This window comes from Ambystoma mexicanum, chromosome 7q (genome assembly GCF_040938575.1).
Source record: "Ambystoma mexicanum isolate Mex_15411 chromosome 7q, UKY_AmexF1_1, whole genome shotgun sequence".
NCBI classification, from domain to species: Eukaryota; Metazoa; Chordata; class Amphibia; order Caudata; family Ambystomatidae; genus Ambystoma; species Ambystoma mexicanum.
In genome coordinates, this window is record NC_090941.1 from 852,496,292 (window position 1) to 852,516,876 (window position 20,585).

Below are 20,585 nucleotides of genomic sequence, written 5' to 3' on the forward strand. Positions count from 1 at the left end.
GTGCAATAGAACCAGTGCTTGAACGGTGTATCTAAAGGTGTCTGGAGAGAGGAAGGGATTGATGTTCTGAAGGAGTGAGAGCTGCTACCAAGCTGTCTAAGTGTTATTAGCTATGTGTGTCTTGAAGGAGAGGTGTTTGCCGATGTGGAACCCGAGGGACTTGGCGCAGGAGGTGAGCTCGGTTTGTGAATTCCTCAGGGTTCATGGTTGATAATCAGGTATGTATGTCTGGATCTTCGGTGTTAGAAGTAAGTAGGAATTCGGTCTTGGAGGGGTTGAGCACTGCACATCCAAAACTGGATCAGTGAGAGGTAAGTTTTGAGCCACTGGATGTCCTTGATGGAGTCGATCTGTGGTATATCTGTGTGTCTTCGGCATACTGGTGGATGTGGATGTTGTGTGTGGCTAGGAGGGCTCCCAGCGGCTCCATGAATAGATTGAAGATCACTGGACAGAGGATGGAACCTTGCAGGACTCCATAGGTGAAGGGTAGCATTGGCGAACTAGAGGTGTCCACCTGAACAAACGGCTGGAGTTTGGCAAGGTGGGACTTAAACCAGCATAACACATGACGCCAATGTAGGTTGTCCATGCACCCTAAAATGCAAAGTCAGTGCAGTCTGTGTAATCTAAAGGAGGAGCAGCATGGAGGAGGAGGGAGAAGAATAACTAGAGAAAGTGGAGGCGAGGAGTTGAAGTGGGAGAGAAGCAGTCCGGAAGAGGTGGTAGGACAACTAACAGGAGCTGGTTGGAAGAGCAAGAGGCAAGGCCATTATTACTGAGGAAATATAGTTGAGGTGTAGCACATATATCTGTAGCGTATGACTCACAAGAAGAAGAGAGATGAAAGAGGAAGTGGAGGAGCAGCAAAGAGGAGCTAGGAAAATGTGTCATTCAGTATAGAGGACATTTTTATAGAAAGAGTTAGGGCTGGTGGAGGAGAGCAATGGTCAAGGCAAAGGTACCAGGGAAGCTCTTCGCCTGGTGGGGAAGAAGGCCATAGACAGCCTGCGGGAGAACTCTCTGTGATCCTGTAACGGTTCTTAAGGAGTCTAGTGTGGCTAATGAGTGTGTGAGCACGTAGGCCATGGGAGTCGTCTGAGGACGGCTACTTATCAGAGTCGTTAACCTTAAACAGGAAAAGACAGCTGAGGAACGAGTGTGTGAACATGCTAGCCAAATGAGAGGCGATCTAGTCATGAGAAATGAGTGCTACATCAGTCTTCATAAAAACGTATGGGAAAAGGTATTTTGTGATTTTAAAAAAAAAAACAATAGTTTTGTTAATGTCTATAATGCATATATTTGAGGGGAAACCTACGAGCCGTTAGAAATCCGAAAACTCTAATAACATTTGACTTGATGGACAGATTTGGATGGCGTTTTCAAAATAAAAGTTTTGTGACAGGCTTCAATAGTCTGGGCATTTTTGTGAACATTAGTAAAAAAATTAAAAGATTATTAGGCAAACAACACTCTGCTTTTGGCATACTCTGATTCTTTTTCCTGTAGAGAAAAAGTCTGATTTTTGATCAACCAGCATGCAAAAACGCTGGATGGATTTGGACCAAATAAGAAACAACTTGGGCACGAAGCGCTGACTTGGTTTATGGGACTGGTTGGGATAAATCCATCTAGTCATTTATTCAACAGGCCCCTTGTTCCCCGGAAAATAGCTATCATCTCCCTTTGCAGCAGAGAGACTTTTCAGATATGAAAATCCAGAATTTTCTTTTGCTTGTTGCTCGATGCAAGCGATTCTCGGGATAATACCGGGGAAGTGAGAACACAAAAAGTGATCAAAAAGCAGTTTGGAGGAGGAAAAAGAATGCAAATGCATTAGACTAGAGGTGTGGAGAAGGAAAGAGTACACCATGTGAAGTGGAGAGTTGGGGGTCGTCTGAGAAGCTGGTTACAATTTCGCATTATCGTGGGAAAGCCGGGGTCTATCGCGTGATTCCCATGGCTACAATGGAAGACGCACTGTGAGAAGAAAATTCATCACATGGACTATAGAGTGATGGGGGCCCTGGGAAGAGGAGGGGGCACTTGGAGAGTCCACCACATGGAGCCACCCCCGATCACTGCGCTGCCCGCACTCTTTCACTGTCCTGTGCGGCCCCCTGCGCAAGTGAGGGTCCACCCGTTGTCACCGTTGTGCCCAAGGCTTGAGCAATCTTCAGGGTGGGCCAAACTTGTGGCATACTTTAGAATCATGGGGGGGGGCGTCAGTTTATCTTCAGACGACGACCCCATTGTCATGGGGACACCATCACGCTCACCGTTCACTGCCCACGGCCTTGTTGGGCTTCTGGCCCTTCATCCGGGCTGCTCCAGTGGCGGCCCAGGGATTTGTTTCAACCAGGCCACTCAATTTAGCTGCCTGGGATATCCTTCTCCTCTTCTTTTCACCCATGCTGGCAGGCAAGGTCAGCGAGGACTATCTTCACTGGTCCACCCTCTTGGATGGAGCAGATTTTGCTCTCTTCATGTCCTGTGTTGTGCCTGGCATACGTAGCCCGGGAGGAATTTTTTGAAGGACCTGCCTCGCTGGCCACCCCGCAGGCCATCTGGGATACAGCTAAGCAGCCTGGTCTGGGCTGCCCCCCACACACAGGCAGTGCTGTTCTTTTTTCAGCCCAGGCAGCACCTGGGACATTCCCTGGGCCCTTGAAACTGCTGGGCCCATTCGGTCTGACCCCCAGACAGGACCACAGGTGCCATGGCCCCAGGGCGGCCGAGCTGCCCCTAGCATTAGCATCCATCAATGGTGCCAGGCAGCCTGTGGCATCAATGGATCTAGGCCCTCACGGCCCCTTGAGGCAGTGGCCTCCCAGTAAGTCTCACTGACTCGCTCTCCTTCCTCCCCTTTCAACTGTCTTTTTTAACGGTTTTTCTTTCAAACCTTCTCTAAATTATTTTCTCCCCTCGCAAACTCATTCTTGGGTAGGGGAGTTCTATTCCTTTGTTTTCTTTCCTTTCTTTTTTTGACATTGCATCCAGCCCCATGGTGGGCTGGATGGATTCCTCCAAAACGCACACACACACAGGACACACATAAATAGATAAACACACTACACATTTACCAAAATACTTTATTTATCCTGGTGTCTGCGTCTTATTTATAGGTGTTCCCTTAAGAGATAAGCACATAGCCCCTACTAGCCGGGCCCCGTGTGTGGCCACGGCTACATCTGGATTATATTTTGTGTCGTAAACTGGATCCAAGTAATGCGAGTGAGGTCCGAGATTGCTACTATGTCTGCAGGTAGTCATTTTTTCTTGTAGCAGCAACATTATAAATGGGCAAAAGGATTTGAAATGGCTTTCTGCTTCAATTGGGTAGAGTGATTTAATCAAATCTTTCTGGGCATTTGATGAGAATAATAATTTTATAATTATAGTTGGTTGTTTATAACGCGCTTAATACCCAGAAGTTTCTAAGCGCGGACCCGGGGATTGAACATGTGTCGCTCCGCAGTCTTGCTTCCAAGACGAGCGCGTTGCCCCTGTGCTATCCTCCCGAGAAAGAATTATGCTGGGGGGAAATATGCTAACCCCGGCCCACATGGTACTTCAGGAGCCAAGTTGTTTTGGTGACTTCCTGAAACCTTTGATTTCCTGCCAAGTAATTCTAAACCTTTCATCTCGTGCCATTGGCAGACGGTTGTGAAAGCAAAGAGAGGTAGAAGAAGGTATTAAGAGAAAGTCTTGGATCCCCCTCGGATTCCCACAAACAAAACAAAAAAGAAATTGCAGAAACTGCTCACAATTAGTCAGCAGAAAGGAATGACTTAGGCACATTCTGACGGAAGGCACCCTTAACCGACCTTCCGGTATAATGATATGGCACAATTTAAGGGGGTGGAGGCAACGAAGGCAATGTATTACAAACCTGCTTGAGTAACTTGCAATTTATTTGTCATAGTAAATCAGCCATTTTGCAAACTTAACATAGGACTGGTTTTAATCTTCCGATGCACATTTTTCTGGATGAACGTAGAAAAATAATGTCTTTTACTTGTATAGGCGATAATGTGTCGTTTTTTTTTTTACAGAAGGTACCTTCCTAGGAATTCACAGCTGTCACCAAAAACAAATGCTTTGCAAAAGACACAAAGATATCTCGGCTTATAAATGTCTACAGTTCTTTCCATTCAGACTGTGTTTTGTTCTGTCTCAATGTACCTGGAGTTCTTCACATTTCTCTGCCCAGGATTTGCGCTCCGCGTCCATTGAAGCCAGCTGCTTTTGATATAATGATCTTTGTTTGTCCCATTCTTTTGATTTAACTTTGTATTCCTGAAGAAAAAAAATGTAAAATGTCATACTTTCAATTAACAGCATCTAAACTCAGCCAATGTCATTTATTCATGCCTTTGCTAGTTGTTCACTAAGTGGTATTTAGCAAAGTGCCTTTATTCTGCCTTGACCCAGCCTGACCATGAACTAGGCCGGACATCTGAATAGGTGATGCGGGATAGGAGACAAAAAGCAATGCCCTGTCGTGATGGAATTCTACACTAATACAGGATTCTTCGCAGAATATGTATTCGTTCTGTACAGATAAATGCAGAGTACAGTATATTTTTAAAAAATTACAAAATCACACAGGTTTTGTCAGAAATGCCAGAAATGCACACAATGTAATTTTCAAAGGAACATTGCGAATTAAATTTTACAGGAATGCTTTAATGATATTCTTTTTAGTTTTGCAAAATAAATTCAGTGTACTGCACATACATTTTTATTAAATAAGCCTTGATCGAAAAATGTGATAAATTCTTAAAGGCTGAATGATTTCAACCTCAGAGGGCACTCCTCATGGCTGCAAAGATGAAATGGCTTTGCTCAGTCATTGGATAGGTTAGTCACATGGCACTTAAATCATCTCACTTGAGAAATTAACAAGAAGAACAGAATAGGACACACACATCTCTTGCATGATACCACATGGCCGATTTAGTGCGTAAGAGGCAAAACAGGCTTGCTCTTTATTTCCGAATGTATCAACATCACTTTAAGAGATTGTATATACTGCCTAATACTTTGCAGGAATACTTAACTACCACCCAAGAATTTCCCATCCTGTGCCTGAAGAGTGAACACTAACAGACATGAAATGTAAGGCGGCCCAAGTGATGCCCCCTCTGGCCCAATCTGAAAATCTGTAGCCATAACCCTCTGTAGCCCTATCCCTCTGTAGCCTATCCCTATGCAAGAAGGAAACAGGGTGTGTCAGAGCCCCAAAAAACAAAGCTAAAGCCTGAAAAATCTGAAGGATGCAACAACCAATTAGGTGGCAATGTGCATGTTTGACTTATTAGCTGAAATGCTTGATTTTGCTATCACACTGCTACCAGAAGGGGGTTTCCTTGCTTTTTAAAAACCCACCATAATATGGAGTGGGAATGGTATACACAGCCTAATAATCCAATCTCAAAGCTGTCAAGCTACACTCTACTGACAATCCCCAATAAGGATGAAAAGAGTACATGGTTGGTTGCTGCATCATTGAGAGCTGTACGTTTTAGGTTTATATGGTTATGGATACAATAGTACTGCTTTATGAGACAATGGGGGTCATTCCGAGTTTGGAGGCAGCCATGGTGTTAATAGCACCATGCCTGCCTCCAAACCCGTGTCCGGGTCCGTGGTGTCGTAATGGGGACTTACCGGGACATTCCGACCTTTGTGGACCCGGTAAGTCCCCATTCCGAAAACCATACCCCATTCCCATTCGAGCACCCATAGGGCTCAATGGGAATGGGGAAGGAGCAAATAACGGGCCCGCAAATAGCGGGCCCGTTATTAGCTCCTTGGTCCCTTAGCGGCACCCGCTAAGGGCGGCTGGTAAAATGAGCCGGCCTTAGTGGGACCCGAAAAGGGACCTCGGAATGCGGCGGTAGGAGGTTAACGGCACCGGCATCCTTACCAGTGCCGTTAACCCCTTACCGCCGCACTCGGAATGAAGCCCAATGTCAATTTCCTCATATTTGGCAAAAATCAAGGTTTCCAGCTAATTTGCCTACCCATAGTGCATCGCTTTGAGACTCTGATCTGGAACAGAACTTCCAGTGCTGTCTGCTAGGTGGCATTATGCATGTTTTTTTTTTTCGTTTAGCTGTAACGGCAAATTGTATTATCAAATTGTAGGCAGAAGGGTTTTTCTTGCCTCTTTCAAAACTACTAAAATATTGATTTATTATCTCTTTTAGATAACTTCTCCAGAATCCGTTTTGTTGTATGGTCAAGGTAAACATGTCCTAATGTGCCAATCTCTGGGATGTCAGCTTACACCACACTGATGACCCCTAATGAGGGTGAAATGTGTATGAGGTTGATTGTTGTTTCCCTGAGAACTGTCAGTCTAGGTGGATAAAGGTGTGTATAAAATAGCATAAGGTTAGGGATCAAATAGTACTGCCCTGTAAAACAAGGCCAATCTCCTCATTTGAGGCAGAAAGCAAGCTTTTCAGCTAATCTGCCTACCCATAGTGCACTGCTCTGTGGCTGCGCTCTGGAGGTTAACCTCCAGTGATGGCTATTTTTTTTTATTTTTTTTTATTTGGTTTATTCAAACCTTTAAAATAACAATACAATCTCCAAATACCTCCTTCCATCTCTTAGTTTTCTTCATCAGTCTGAAACATCATCGTTTTGATTGCACACATACAACCCATATACCTCCTCCATAACAGTTCTTAATTACGTAGACCCAATTTCCCATTCTCAGTATCTAAATTACTTTTTAGCTATCGAAGGAAGTTTACTAAAGCAAATAGAACTACTCTGTTGTTCCCCTCAAACAGTGCCTTCCACCAATCATCTGTTTTCATGAATTGATGCTCATTGATCAGTTTACCAAAATGTCTTTCTCTTTGTTGCTCAAAGGCCTGACAAACCATGACTAAATGTTTGATGGATTCATTACTCATTTTACAGAATCTGCACACTGGATCGATGTTAGCATACTTCGTCCATGTAACCAAACGCTCTTTTGTTAAAAACAAATTCATTCTGAAACGCATGTACAGGGCTCTTGAGTACTGCTCTGGTAAGCAGGTTAGATATGTATGTCTCTGACCATAAGCTTTTGCTTCTCCCGGTACCTCACACATTAGAATTGAATTTGCTCTTGAGTCACAGGTCGATATCCAATCAGATCTCCAGATTTTCGTTTTAGCCATGTCTGGGTTCTCTTTTAGCAATAAGAGACTGATGTCGTACTCCTTTAATAGAGCCTGACAGAGTACATTCCAATCAAACAATGTAGTGTCATTATCAGACTTATGTAATAATTCAAATTGCGGCACCAGAGTTTTAACCATCGTTTTTCTATATAGACTTAGTAAGTTCCACGTGACTCTTGCTTTAATTGATATGAGCCCTAGCTCGTACCGTAGACATGTTGTCGATGTACCCTTGGAAGCTGCAAGACACGGGACCAAAAAATATTTTCTAGGGAATTCCACAAGACCTCTGCACAACCAAATGCATTTTCCCCACCATATATTAGTGCAGGTGGGGAAAATTGCTTTTTGCTCAAAAAATAAAATGACAGGTTTTAGCGAAAATTTGCCAAATTTCTTGTTGATTAGTTGCGCTTGACACGTTAGCTGCCGGCGCTTGCTTTTTGCAACAGCAGACGACGGCTCATCTCTTCTACTGGTGCTGATTTTCATGCCCAAGTAGGTTGAGTTCTTTACGATTTGTAGGCACTCATTTGCAAGCCGCCAGCAAAACTTTCCTTTTTTGCCTTTATTTCCCCGTAACTTTTCGAAAATCAGAATTTCACTTTTTTCTTTGTTGATTTTGAGTCTGTTTTCTGTTGTGTAATGCTCAAGACAATTGAGTTTTCGCTGGAGCCCAATAGGCATCAAGTCTACCAAAATAAGGTCATCTGTATAGACCAGGTATTCTATAGGAGACCCATAAAGTTTTGGAGGAAAGGTGGCTACACCATTAAAGGCTTGCATTATGTCTGAGATAAAGAGATTGAAAACAATTGCTGCCAACGGGCAGCCTTGTTTCACGCCCTTATATGTGGCAATGGCAGCAGACAACGTACCTTTCTCATCCAAACGAATCTTAATAGAAGTGTCCGTGTGTAACTCGCGGATTGCATCCACTAGGCTCGAGGGGCAGTTCCACCTTGTGAGTTTTTCCCACAACAGCTCCCTATTTATGCCATCAAACGCCTGTGACAAGTCTATCAGGGCCGTATAGATCTTTGTGTTTGACTTCAGTGCATCAATTTTTAGAAGATTTTGCAGTAACAGGTTCAACCCACCTCCTACTCCTTTTACAAAACCTGCTTGTCTGGGATCTACGTGGTTAGCAGCTGTAGCCCATTTTAGGAGTTTTTGTTGTAAGAGGCTGGCATAGATCTTCCCCAAGACGTCAAGTAGCGCTATAGGCCTATAGTTTCGAGGATTAGTTCGATCCCCTTTTTTAAAAATAGGTACCACCACCGCGCTTTTCCAAGACTTTGGGGTCGAGCAGTTCTTAATGACTCTTTCAAACAACGTTACAAAAAAGTCTGTCCATAGTTCTGGATTTTTCTTGAGCGTAAAGTTAGTTAGGCCATAGGGCCCGGGAGCTCTAGAATCGTGCCCGTTTTTAATTACGTTGAGTATATCAAGACGCTCAAACACCAAGTCCCATTTCTTTAGCGCCGTATATACCCAGACTGTGGGAGATGGATCTTTAGCATATAAATTCGAGTAAAATTCGGCCCACTTTACTTCAGAGACTGCATTAGCTTGTAATGCATGTTGGGGAGCCAAGCTGTTATTTATCAGTCTCCAGTACTAAGCCGATTTTTTACCAGACATTTTCTGTAACATAAGTTCAGAGTCATTTTGCATCATAATAGCTGCATGTGATTTATGCCAGTTCCGGTATCTTTGTTTGATCATTCGTTTGCACTCCTTCCTGGATATACTGCTTATATTTTTTAGAGCCCTTAGTTCTTGTCGCATGGCTCTTTTTCGTTGCATGACAGCCATATCAAATTTGTGTTTTGCTCGAAACTCCTTATGATTTGTGTTATGTTTTCGTTCTTCATAATCGCACAAAAGATCTCGATATTCAAGTGCTTTTGAGCCATGTTGGAAATTATGTGTAATAGCAGCAACTTCTGGGTCCAACAAGTTTAGACGGATCCTACTGGATCCAGTAGTCACAGCAAAGCGCCAACCTTCCTTAATACACGAAGTAGAATGTTCAAATATAAATTGAACCATATCGTGGTCGCTATGCTTCATTCTGACAACTTCCATTTTTTTTGTCCGTTTGTGGATGTTTTCAGAAACAAATATGTAGTCAAGTACTGATTCCTGATCAGATCTTCTCCATGTAGGACATGCAGGAATGTCCCCAACAGTATGGCCGTTGAGCATTGATAGACCACGGAGCTCCATTTCTAGGCACCACTGAGCTGCTACTTCTTCGTGTTTATGGGCCTTCTTACCCCATAGCCCAATTCTGTCTCCATTTGGGGTACAAACAATGTTTAAATCCCCACACACAATTAGGTCCAATGGCAGCTCCTTTGTTAAGAGATCGTCAATCAATGCTGTAATTTGATCAATAAAAAGCGAGTCTTCCTTGGCCAGATGATTCCAATATACATTAATGATATACAAGCATGGTGCCTTACAACCATTTTGGTGGGTACTGATGGTGACAACCTGGATAAAAGGAGATGGATTGCATGAATTCAAAATCCGAAGGCCGGATGCTTTTTTTATAGCCACAAGCAGGCCAGCCATCGGTCTACCTTTTGCCTGCTTTATGGCTGGATTAAATGCCACTTCAAAGCCTTCCTGCAACGGATTTTGCAAAAGCCAAGTTTCTTGTAAGCATAATATATCCAATCCACAGGCCCACGATGATTCAAAGAGGTGCAAAAAACCACGGTATTCCATGAACCCATGGTGCACCCTTTTGGGCCCTCTGGTTCCTGCCATTACTTTTCCAGTTTATTGTTTATGGTTGCAGCCAACCATGTCCAGTCATCATCTCTGTTACCTGAAGATTCTTGAGTCTTAGGGTCAACCCCTGTGCGCAAAGGGTTCACCGTTCCATTAATCGTTATTCTTATCGGATCCTTTGTGTGGGGTGCCTCAGTGGAGAGTAAAGCTCGATGCAGACCCAACGCCGACTCTCCAGTTTTGATTTCGCCCTGGTTTGTTTCTATTTCTTCAGTCAGAGCGTAACTTGTGGCAGCAACTATTGGCAGGTCAGCCTTCTCTTTAAGCGAGCCAAATTGTCGGTCTTCTTCAATTTTTGCTATGTCGAACCCCAGTGATATCAGCACGGGGCCAGCATCCAACAGGGCTTCCACAATAAGTTTAGACTGTAGATGTAAAATCACAGCATCATTTTTCTTTTCATTGAAGAATTCCACAATTTTTAGATCCACAGATTCAATTGCTCTTAAACTTGGAATTAGATGGCACAGCCATAACACATTGTGTCGGTTTAAGATTAGTTCATCAGAGGTTTCAATTTGTTCCAAGAGGAGTCGATGTGGCGCTTGTATTGAATGTGCTTGTAATTTCCTCCCTTTCTTGTTGACTTTTGGAGTATGCACATTTTTGTTACTCTGCCGCGCTGTTTGTGTCTTTGGGTCAATTCCTATGTTAAGGCTTGAGGTTTGTCTATTTCTGTGTGGTATCGGATAACCATTATTCACAGAGTGGGACTCTCTCTTTTGAGCTTGCGCATTGTCAGTATCAAGCAACACCTCCTGGTCAACTTGCGGGCTTGACAACAGGCCTTTGATTTGCGACTTGGCAGCAATCAATCTTCGTTTGGCCTCTAATGTCGTAAATATAGGTTCCAAACGATCTTTCACATTTTGTAGCGAGGGTGACGGTTGGATTAATTGTCACTTTCTAGATGGAATTATCGAGGACGTCGCTGCAGTTAAATCCTGTGTTACAGCCTGTGCCACCCTGTCGCATGCATTTATGTCTGCCTGGACCGCCGGCACAATGAGTCCTTCTGGAGCAATTACAGGTTGCACCAGAGTGGGTGATTCAGGCAAACTCATAGGGTGGACCACAGCTGGCTCCTTCGCTGCAAGTTCTTCGTCATTATATGTTGAAAGGTTTATTAGCAAATCTGTGCCATCGCTGCTCCTAATTAGAGATTCCTCTAAAACGATTGGGCCAGACGTTACTGCATGTATACCTTCCTTTCTTCCGGCGTTTTCCGCTCCATGGAAGGGTCCATTAACCGTTACATTGACTGTTTTAAGATAACGCAGGAATTTTCTTGAGTCAGCACTGCGTTTAGCTTTCCTGTGTGGCTGATTTTTACTATTTTTGATCAAGCCGTTCCTTGGCTGTGCACAACTTGCAGTGGTCTTTTGGGTGTCCAATGGGCCTTTAAAGATGTTGTATAGTTCAGGCGTTGCATCAACCGCTCCCTTGAGGGGCATAGCTGGCGTTTGGGAGCTTGTTACTTCCCTGTTAGCGGGTATTGTTGAAGTCGATGGCACTTGAGGATTTAAAAGAGCCAAATCCGAGGCCACTTGGGACTCCTTAATAATGCTGGCAAATGCACTGCTGACCTTGTTTAGTTCTTTCAAAGGAACGTTCACAGGTTGGCAGTCATCTGCAAGTGTGCTATTCGCAGCAACCACAGCCAGTGATGCACAGCCTGGATGCTTAAGCGTTTGTAGTGAAAACGCCTCATTGCCGACAGGGCTCCGAAGGTTCAATATAGTTTTCGTTTGCAAGGGTGAGCTTAAAGTAGCATATTGTGCTGAGCTGCTAGCGTGCTTTTGAACATTCCGTGCAACATTGGCACATTCCTGCTCAGTAATCCATTCCACATTTGCTGGTTTCACTGTTTTAGGTAGCAGGCAGGTTACTGGACAAGGGATCACATCCGTTTCCTGGTCATGCTTAATTTTCTGTTGTTGAAAAATCCCCAGTGCCTCTTTTGCAACTTCAGCCAACAGTTTTTTGTCCAAATTTGCATTTTTGGCATGGTCAACAAGGGCTTCTAGGGCCCAGTCGGTCTTTCGATGTATTTCATGAAGCACTTCTTTACAATGGAAGTTTTTGTTTTCCATGCTAAGCAACTTACTGTTTATTGTAGCAACCACTGATGAAAGCTCTTTTACGTTCTCATTAAGATTTTCATACATTTTGATAAATGGAGCAATTGATAGTGTCATGGATGAGATTATGGTTGCTTGTAAATCTTTAGCATGGTGAACAGTATCCCGCTCTTCTAACACGTTACTGATGGCACGTGGGTGTACCCTATCACGATGCACAGGTCTTCTAATCTTCAGGTAGGGGCGTTACATTATGGATGAATCAGTGGAATCTTCATCTGTTGAAGAAACAGTAGTGGAGGCTAAGAGTTTGGTGGGTTCCAACCAAATTGGATTCATTGTTGAAAGCAGTGACGAAGGTTCCAGTGGGATAGTTGACATTTTCAGTTTTTTATTCTGTGAACAGCTAACACTAGGCGACATGCTCCCAATTAGCCTCCTACGTTTCAATAGGGAGCTTGCCTCTAGTGTTTGAATAATAGGCTGTGGCAACGCTGGTGCTTCATCAAAACACAGAGCAACATTTTCGCACTCCAACATGGACACTCCGCAATTCACTAGATTATTTGCAGCTCTTTCCGCATTAAGGCGTGTGAGGGCGTTTAAAAGTTTGTTAGATACCTCCAAAGAGTTCCTTCTTTAGGATCCAAGTCTCAAGTCGTTAAAGGGGGCAGGACAATCTTGAGTGGATGGCTCATTATTTTGGTCTTGACCAGCCGTCCTTCCCACCCACTGTGGTGTCACACTCTTCACCAAAACAACGTCTTCCCCACTTGTCTCTGAGACATTCTTACCAATGAATACCTCCTCGCTGGCATCATCTGTCACATGGTTGGTGTTGCCAATAAAGGCTACTGTGTCTACAGCACTGTAAAACCTGGGCCGTGGGGACACCAGATTTCCAGTGGAATTAGGCGATTGATTAGTAGACAAATTCAAGTACGAAGTCACTACATCCATAGATCTCTGATGCTCAGCCTTGCCACCAACAAGCACACTGTGTTTGCATGGCAGTTCGCATGGCAGTTTGCCATCATCATCCATCAGGGCAACTAATGTCGTCACCATATTCACTTCAACAGGTGATCCAATCTCCTCCACAAGCCTTCCACGGGGCCCTCCGCCCACCACCTCCACGGCGGCAGGCCCCGCCACCCCGGCAGCACAATACCCAGGGTCGAATCCCTCTCCATTTACCCCCCCAACAAGGGTAACCCCACCACTGCCGCTCATACCGTCCAATAATTGCCGCTCCTCAGTCAATTGGATTTCCTGTACAGGTACATCCACTGATAACTCGGTAGAGGGCAGTATCAATGGGCAATTCTCAGAGTCTGTGACTCGAGCAGGGCAATTGAGTGGTTTTAACATCGCACTGCGCACATTCCCACTTATTTGTTCCCTTGGAAACGAGCCTCTAGATAATGTAGGCGGTGGAACTATAATATTTGATGCTACTACGTCAGATGGGTGAGTAGCATTGGTTGGTGTCTCAGCAAGCCGCTCTGTGTGTAAACCTGCTGCACTAGCAGCCTTCGGCCATTCATTTATGTACTGCGCCGGCTCCATGGTCGGCGTAGATTCTAGTTTACGCTGGGCTCGAGTTTTCCGCATTGTGCGGGCCGGCTTGAGCTTTCACCGTTATGCTTCCTGGAGATGAATGTTAGCAATTGCAAAAGTAATTAGAAGATTGTCAGTAGAGAATTAGACCACATCCACGACAAAGTCACACACACCGGCTCCCGATTCCACTTACCAGCGTATATATAGAAATGTATAACCGTGCTGTCAGGGTCCAGGAAGAGCATGGAGCGTAGCAGCTTATCAGCACAAACAGCGGGAAACAGCGAGTCGTCTCAGCCCTTTTCTCCTCTCAGGGCTTCTCGCCGCAAAGGTTCCCAGCTGAGTCTTTTAACAGCGTCTTCCAGGAAGTGAGTCAATGACGCTCTCCGACGCTCGTGTCGGTTAAAGAGACAGGCGCTTCACAAGTTGCAATCCTACGGTGTCATTCCCTGCCGTGCAGCCGTGCAGCATGTGAAAGCGTGTGTATTCAAGTGATAAACAAAAGCAGAGCTTATCAGCGCAGCGGGAAACAGCGAGTCGTCTCAGCCCTTTTCTCCTCTCAGGGCTTCTCGCCGCAAGGGTTCCCAGCTGAGTCTTTTAACAGCGTCTTCCAGGAAGTGAGTCAATGACGCTCTCCGACGCTCGTGTCGGTTAAAGAGACAGGCGCTTCACAAGTTGCAATCCTACGGTGTCATTCCCTGCCGTGCAGCCGTGCAGCATGTGAAAGCGTGTGTATTCAAGTGATAAACAAAAGCAGAGCTTATCAGCGCAGCGGGAAACAGCGAGTCGTCTCAGCCCTTTTCTCCTCTCAGGGCTTCTCGCCGCAAGGGTTCCCAGCTGAGTATTTTAACAGCGTCTTCCAGGAAGTGTGTCAATGACGCTCTCCGACGCTCGTGTCGGTTAAAGAGACAGGCGCTTCACAAGTTGCAATCCTACGGTGTCATTCCCTGCCGTGCAGCCGTGCAGCATGTGAAAAGCGTATGTATTCAAGTGATAAACAAAAGCAGAGCTTATCAGCGCAGCGGGAAACAATAAGTCGTCTCGGCCCTGTTCTCCTCTCAGGCTATTAGGTGGCGCTTGCTCGTGGAGCAGGAATCTGTTTGAAGGTCGCTGCAAAGAAGAAAACTACTAAAGCGAAGGAGCAGTGATTTCCTGCAACTACCCCACAACAGCCTCAGTAGGGCAAGTTCCAGTTTAATCCTGGTGGGGAGCAAAGTGTTTCATTATTGAGACGAGGCGTCTGTTTACCTTGGTCCACTCCGCTGCCTGAAGCAAGTAAGAGCTGCACAAATTAAAAGCTGCTGAGTAAAAAGAGTTTTTTCGAAGAAAGCTAGATTTGAGCGGGCCTCTGCTCAGCTCTATACCTGAAATTTGGGAAGTGGTGGTTCAAGCCTAGAGTTTTGTGCATACTCCAGAGTTTTACAACTTGTTTGGAGCAAAGTGGGCGGTGCAGGAGTCCAAAACTAAATTAAACGTGCGCACGGAATGAGAGCACTTCCATCCATGAAGAGCACCACATGGCCTGTGCCCCATAGCAAGGCACTCCTCTGTGCCTCGGAGAGCATCTCACTTTTGGTCCCAATTCCAACTCCTCTGAAATAAACCAGAAAGGGCAAACTATTGCTTAGCCTCTAGTCAGATCATTCCATACAGCTGCGCAGAAACAGGCCAGGAAACGGGCATAGCATTCCGATCCAAAAAGGTGGCCGCGGGCACCGAGACTCAGTATATTTGTTCAGGCCTTGGACGTGCATTAGCCATGGACCGAGCTAAGCGGAAGCAATGGCATGCACTGGGAAATGCTTGACAAGGCAAAGCACCCCCCGCGTCGCTTGGAACGGCCCCAGAGCATCGGCTGTATGAACTGCTCACCTGCGGTTTGCATTTTCATTCCTCAAACCGAGATAGAAACATGTGTTCTTCTTTAAATACATGTTATGATATCAGTCCCTCCCTTTAAAGGCATGTCACAGTGAAGTGCGCTTCCAGCACCTACCTTATCAGACATTACTATCAGGCAGGGGTGCTGCTAGGTCTGGAAAAGATCCGGGGCTACGCCAATGTGGGGACTGCCAGGGCTAGCTAGGCTTTTGGTTATAGCCCCTGAGGTTCTATCCGGGGCTACATCCAAAAGACCCGGGGTCATAGCCCTCCCCAGCCTCCCCCTAGCAACGCCTCTGCGTATCCCTAATCTATGCAACGGGGCTGGGCAGCGCACAGCCACCGATCAATGCACACGTGACCGCAACCTTCCTTAAAAAAGGTGCGTCCGACACACTTTGTGTCCTTGCGTGATTCTTAGTATATAATCAGACCCAATAGGTCATACTGCTTCTAGTAGAATTCATACATTCATTTAAGAATACAACGCTAAGCGCTATGCACTCGTGATTTATAACCACTGCCAGTGCTTTTTGCCCATTAGCATAGTGCCAAGCAGCAACAACTTGACCTTGTCTAGGCGCTGTTTATTTACCTTTATCGCCAGCCCTGTTACTAGCTACCTACCAGTGGTATACTGCTGTACAGTGTGAAAGAGTACAGCTACCAAAAAACGAGAGTAGAGCAAAGCAGGCAATGTCTTAAGAAATATCTTCCTGTTGCATGGTGTGGAGGCACTGGTGTGGGTGCAGCTTTGCTTGGAAGTGTGATTATGCTATGGTGTTGTCGGCTGTGTGTATTTGTGACACACTTGTATGGTGTGTATGTGCTTTTAAGTGAAGATAAGGAGATTTCCTAATTTGGATTAGGCACAGAGAGTAGTTTGTCTTCTGAGAAAGTATATTAGTGGGAGCAAAAGTGTGTTATTGTCACAGCTATCTGAATACACGTTTGTGTGTGTGTGCGTAGTAAAGTGAGTATGTTTGGTGGTGGTGGTAGGCTTTTTGTATGTTGGATGCGAGTGTATGGTATAGGGATACTGTTGTGTGTTTCTATGTGACATTTTGAGGTGTAATGGGGAGAGCGGAGGGATGTGTAAATGTGTTTAGGGTTTTTATGTTTCAGACCTGTTTGTGAGTGTAAACGCGTGTCTGAAAAAAATGTGGATAATAATGGGTTTGTTATGTGTATTTGTGTATTACTGTGTTATTTTACTTGTGGACGGGTGTGGGTGTGAGTTCCTTTTTGTGTGCAGAATTGTGTAGAAGTGTGTATGTGGCATGGGTGTATGCAGTGTGTAGCTAGGATTTGTTTTTGAGGGATGTGTGTAAACTGTGTGGCTATCTGTGCTTCGGTAAAGCGCATCAGTGTGGAAATGTGTGAGTGGATGTGTGAGATCTGCGTTTGCATGTGTGTGCGTAATGTGTGAAGCTGGGATTTGTTTGTGAGGGATATGTGTAAACTGTGTGGCTATCTGTGCTTAGGTAAGGTGCATCAGTGTGGAAATGTGTGAGTGGATGTGTGAGATCTGCGTTTGCATGTGTGTGCGTAATGTGTGAAGCTGGGATTTGTTTGTGAGGGATAGTTGTGAACTGTGTGGCTATCTGTGCTTAGGTAAGGTGCATCAGTGTGGAAATGTGTGAGTGGATGTGTGAGATCTGCGTTTGCATGTGTGGGCGTAATGTGTGAAGTTGGGATTTGTTTGTGAGGGATATGTGTAAACTGTGTGGCTATCTGTGCTTAGGTAAGGTGCATCAGTGTGGAAATGTGTGAGTGGATGTGTGAGATCTGCGTTTGCATGTGTGTGCGTAATGTGTGAAGCTGGGATTTGTTTGTGAGGGATATGTGTAAACTGTGTGGCTATCTGTGCTTCGGTAAGGTGCATCGGTGTGGAAATGTGTGAGTGGATGTGTGAGATCTGCGTTTGCATGTGTGGGCGTAATGTGTGAAGTTGGGATTTGTTTGTGAGGGATATGTGTAAACTGTGTGGCTATCTGTGCTTAGGTAAGGTGCATCAGTGTGGAAATGTGTGAGATCTGTGTATGTATGTATGTGCGTAATGCTACCTATGTGTTAGGGTGTGTGTGTACTGGGAGGTTATGTGTTTGTGTGCAATACTGTGGGGACGTGCGTTTGTGTGGTGGTTATAAGTAATGTGTATTTCTGAATAATGATGTCTTAGTAAAAAGAAAACGTAGGTGTACTAATAGATAGAAATCCTGTTTCAACAGTGGTGCTTATCAGCATTCAATCTTGTGGTTTAACTCAGAAGAAGAAACTTAATAACGTAACAGTCGCTAAGTGTAGACAAATGCAAGTGAAGAACAAGTACCGATGACCATTCGTTTATGTTAAATATTTATTTAATAACCTGACAGAACAGGACGACACCTATGGGGTCATTGTTTTAATATGTGCATGGAGGGAACCTCCATTGTATGCACGTATGTGCACTGTAGCCCATATGCAATGTTCATTATTTGTAACAAGAGCTGCACAAAATACACACAGATCCGGGCGGAACCAGGCTTACATGCACAATTTGCACGTCGTAGTGTAAACAAGCGTACATGAATTCTGCCATCTACAGATGGCTGGCATCAAAATCGGATGCTCGAGTAAACACATTTTTTGGCAGGTCGGGGCATATGGGGAAGGCGAAAACAGTAATTTAATTTCAAGCCCCCAGACCACCTACCAAAAAAACATGAAATCCCCAGAGTGCAACCTGATGTACGCCCATGCGTGAACCTTTTACGCCTTGTTTTAAAGCCAAATTCACTGTTTCAGGGGGTTGGAAAACCACCCTCTCCATAGTCTCCATCTCCCTGGCTCATTTTAAATGTGACTTCAGTCCATTGAAGGATTGCGCCTGTGGCCAGGTATGCGGGCGCCGCTCCTTCCGCGGGATTTTCATCATTTACTGCGCAATGGGCTGAACGACACGGCAGTCCTGGAGGTGCAGGCTTCCGGTGCCTGGCACTGCACCATGTGGTGCCTGCACATTCTGGGGGATCTCACTGGACTCCGAAGTGCAGGGTGAAAGGATTCCTTTTAGGATGCAATTCTGAAAGTGGCTCCCCAATGTTGGGGAGAGGAAAGAACAGTAATTCGTCTGGTTTTACAGCAGGATTGTGTGTTCTCTCTCTAAAGGCAGAACGCACACCTTTACTTCCCTCATCCCCCCTTTTCAATGTACTTGGTAGTTAGTAGATCTAGAAATGAATCACAGTGCCCCCAGAATCAGGACAGGAACTAAAGGGTAGCAATGCCAGTAGCCTGGTGGAAAGGCGTGCATTGGTTCTTCTAAGTGATTTAGTGTGTGGCATATTTATGGCAGGAACTAATTATGATCCTAAATGTAGCACTTTTATGAATACATTTTTCAAGTTTTACAATGCACGAATTAACATTTTAAAGTACAGAATGTTTGTGTTTGCAGGAGGAAATTATACTGCAGTATTTATACGCACAGCAGTTGCTCATATAATTTTAAACATACATGAGCTTTTGCAATTGAGCATGCATTTTTAATTAAAACGTGATCACTGCCAAATTGGAATATGATTGTATACGGCTTTATGTCAGTGGCATGACTGCCTACTCTATAACTAATGAAAAAATATAACTTTACCTTCCAGAATAGGGACATGCATGCTCGACACGAACACTAACTATAAAAAAGCTCTAGAGATCAAATAGAATGATGTGAATTTAATACATGTCTTCTTTGTGGCAAGTAAAACCTCTAGCATCCAGTTAGTACTGCAAAGTACTCTCTCGCCAGTCTCTGCAAAGCTCTTATTAAATATTGCTCTGGTTGGTGTATGTGGCTCCAGCAAGAGGAACACAACCCTAACATTTACAATACCCTGTTGTCTAAAAATTGGTTGTAGTGAGCATGTTTTGGATCTATGGCATCCCAACACCGGGGACATTTCACTGCATTGTTATGGGGGCAGCCATCCATGCCCTCCCCCATATCTACTTACTCCCCTACACCTGTACTAACTATGTTTGCGTCCCTCGCCCCACACACCCTTACAAATACCACACAGACAAGCACTGAAATGTCCCAGTCCACATTTGGAGGAAAGAGCTGCGGGGAAATGGGGAGAGGGTGCCACTATCTGTAGAAGTGTACCATGGACAAAATACAAGAACATGCAAGGAAGTCTCTAGGGCCCCTGAGATACAGTGGCATAGCATCTTATTTCTGTGGCCCTCCAGGGGTGGATGCTCAGGTCCGAATAAACTAATTACTGGTGTCTCAGGTCTGTATTGCACTACTTACAGTTGGTTTATAACCCACATTGCATAATCATGCTGTAGCCATTGGCTCTGCCCATTAAGTATTTAATCACAGGGTTGTTTATAAACAGGATTCTAGTCCTAGTGTTATACATAGCAGATGCATCTGGTGTACTCCATTGATTTTAGAAGCTAACACCACAATGTTGGACATTGTTATGTAGTCCTTTGTCATTAGTAGAGATGTAACTTTTCTTAAATGACCTTTGCAATTGGAGATTTGCACCTTCTGGCTCCAGCTTTGGGATCTTTGGGAATGTTATTGCAACGTTTGAATACCTTCCAAAATAAACATTGCTTAAAGTGTTCACCTGTATAGTTTGATATCAAACTCAATAGCGCAGCTCACAATTTGAAAGCCTCTGCCATCTCCAACATTAAAATGTTCTAGACATTGAACAATCTTTGCCAAAGGATGTTTTCTGTTTTACGATTCTGATTTACCATTTTTCAGATCTGGTTAGGCTCTCTTACACTTTCCTTTTTCATCTCTTGGAAATATGTGGGCACACATATTCCAAAAACATGTGTAGAACCACTTGCGTGATTTGTACAAATCCTTGTTGTTCTAAAGAAAAGTTGCCACTGGTTTGTACCACATATGGGCTGGATATACAGAAGTTATTTCATTTTTCTAAATGCTCGTGCTTGATTTCCTCTAAGCCAGAAGGCAGAACTATTATCTTTGTACCATTAATACTGGACCCTATGGGAGACTTAATCATGTTTTGGTAAATACTGGTATCTGGGT

The 20,585-nt window shown here is 44.5% G+C and overlaps 1 protein-coding gene across 5 annotated transcripts in view; it reads right to left on the reverse strand.

The window, feature by feature from the left end:
- Positions 1-20,585, reverse strand: part of DEUP1 (deuterosome assembly protein 1) — a 688,113-nt gene that overhangs the window by 324,102 nt on the left and 343,426 nt on the right. For all 5 annotated transcript variants that reach the window (XM_069639298.1, XM_069639300.1, XM_069639299.1 and 2 more), the window contains one exon: positions 4,189-4,302. In XM_069639298.1, coding sequence (XP_069495399.1) covers positions 4,189-4,302 — 114 coding nt within the window. The remainder of the gene's footprint in view (positions 1-4,188; positions 4,303-20,585) is intronic.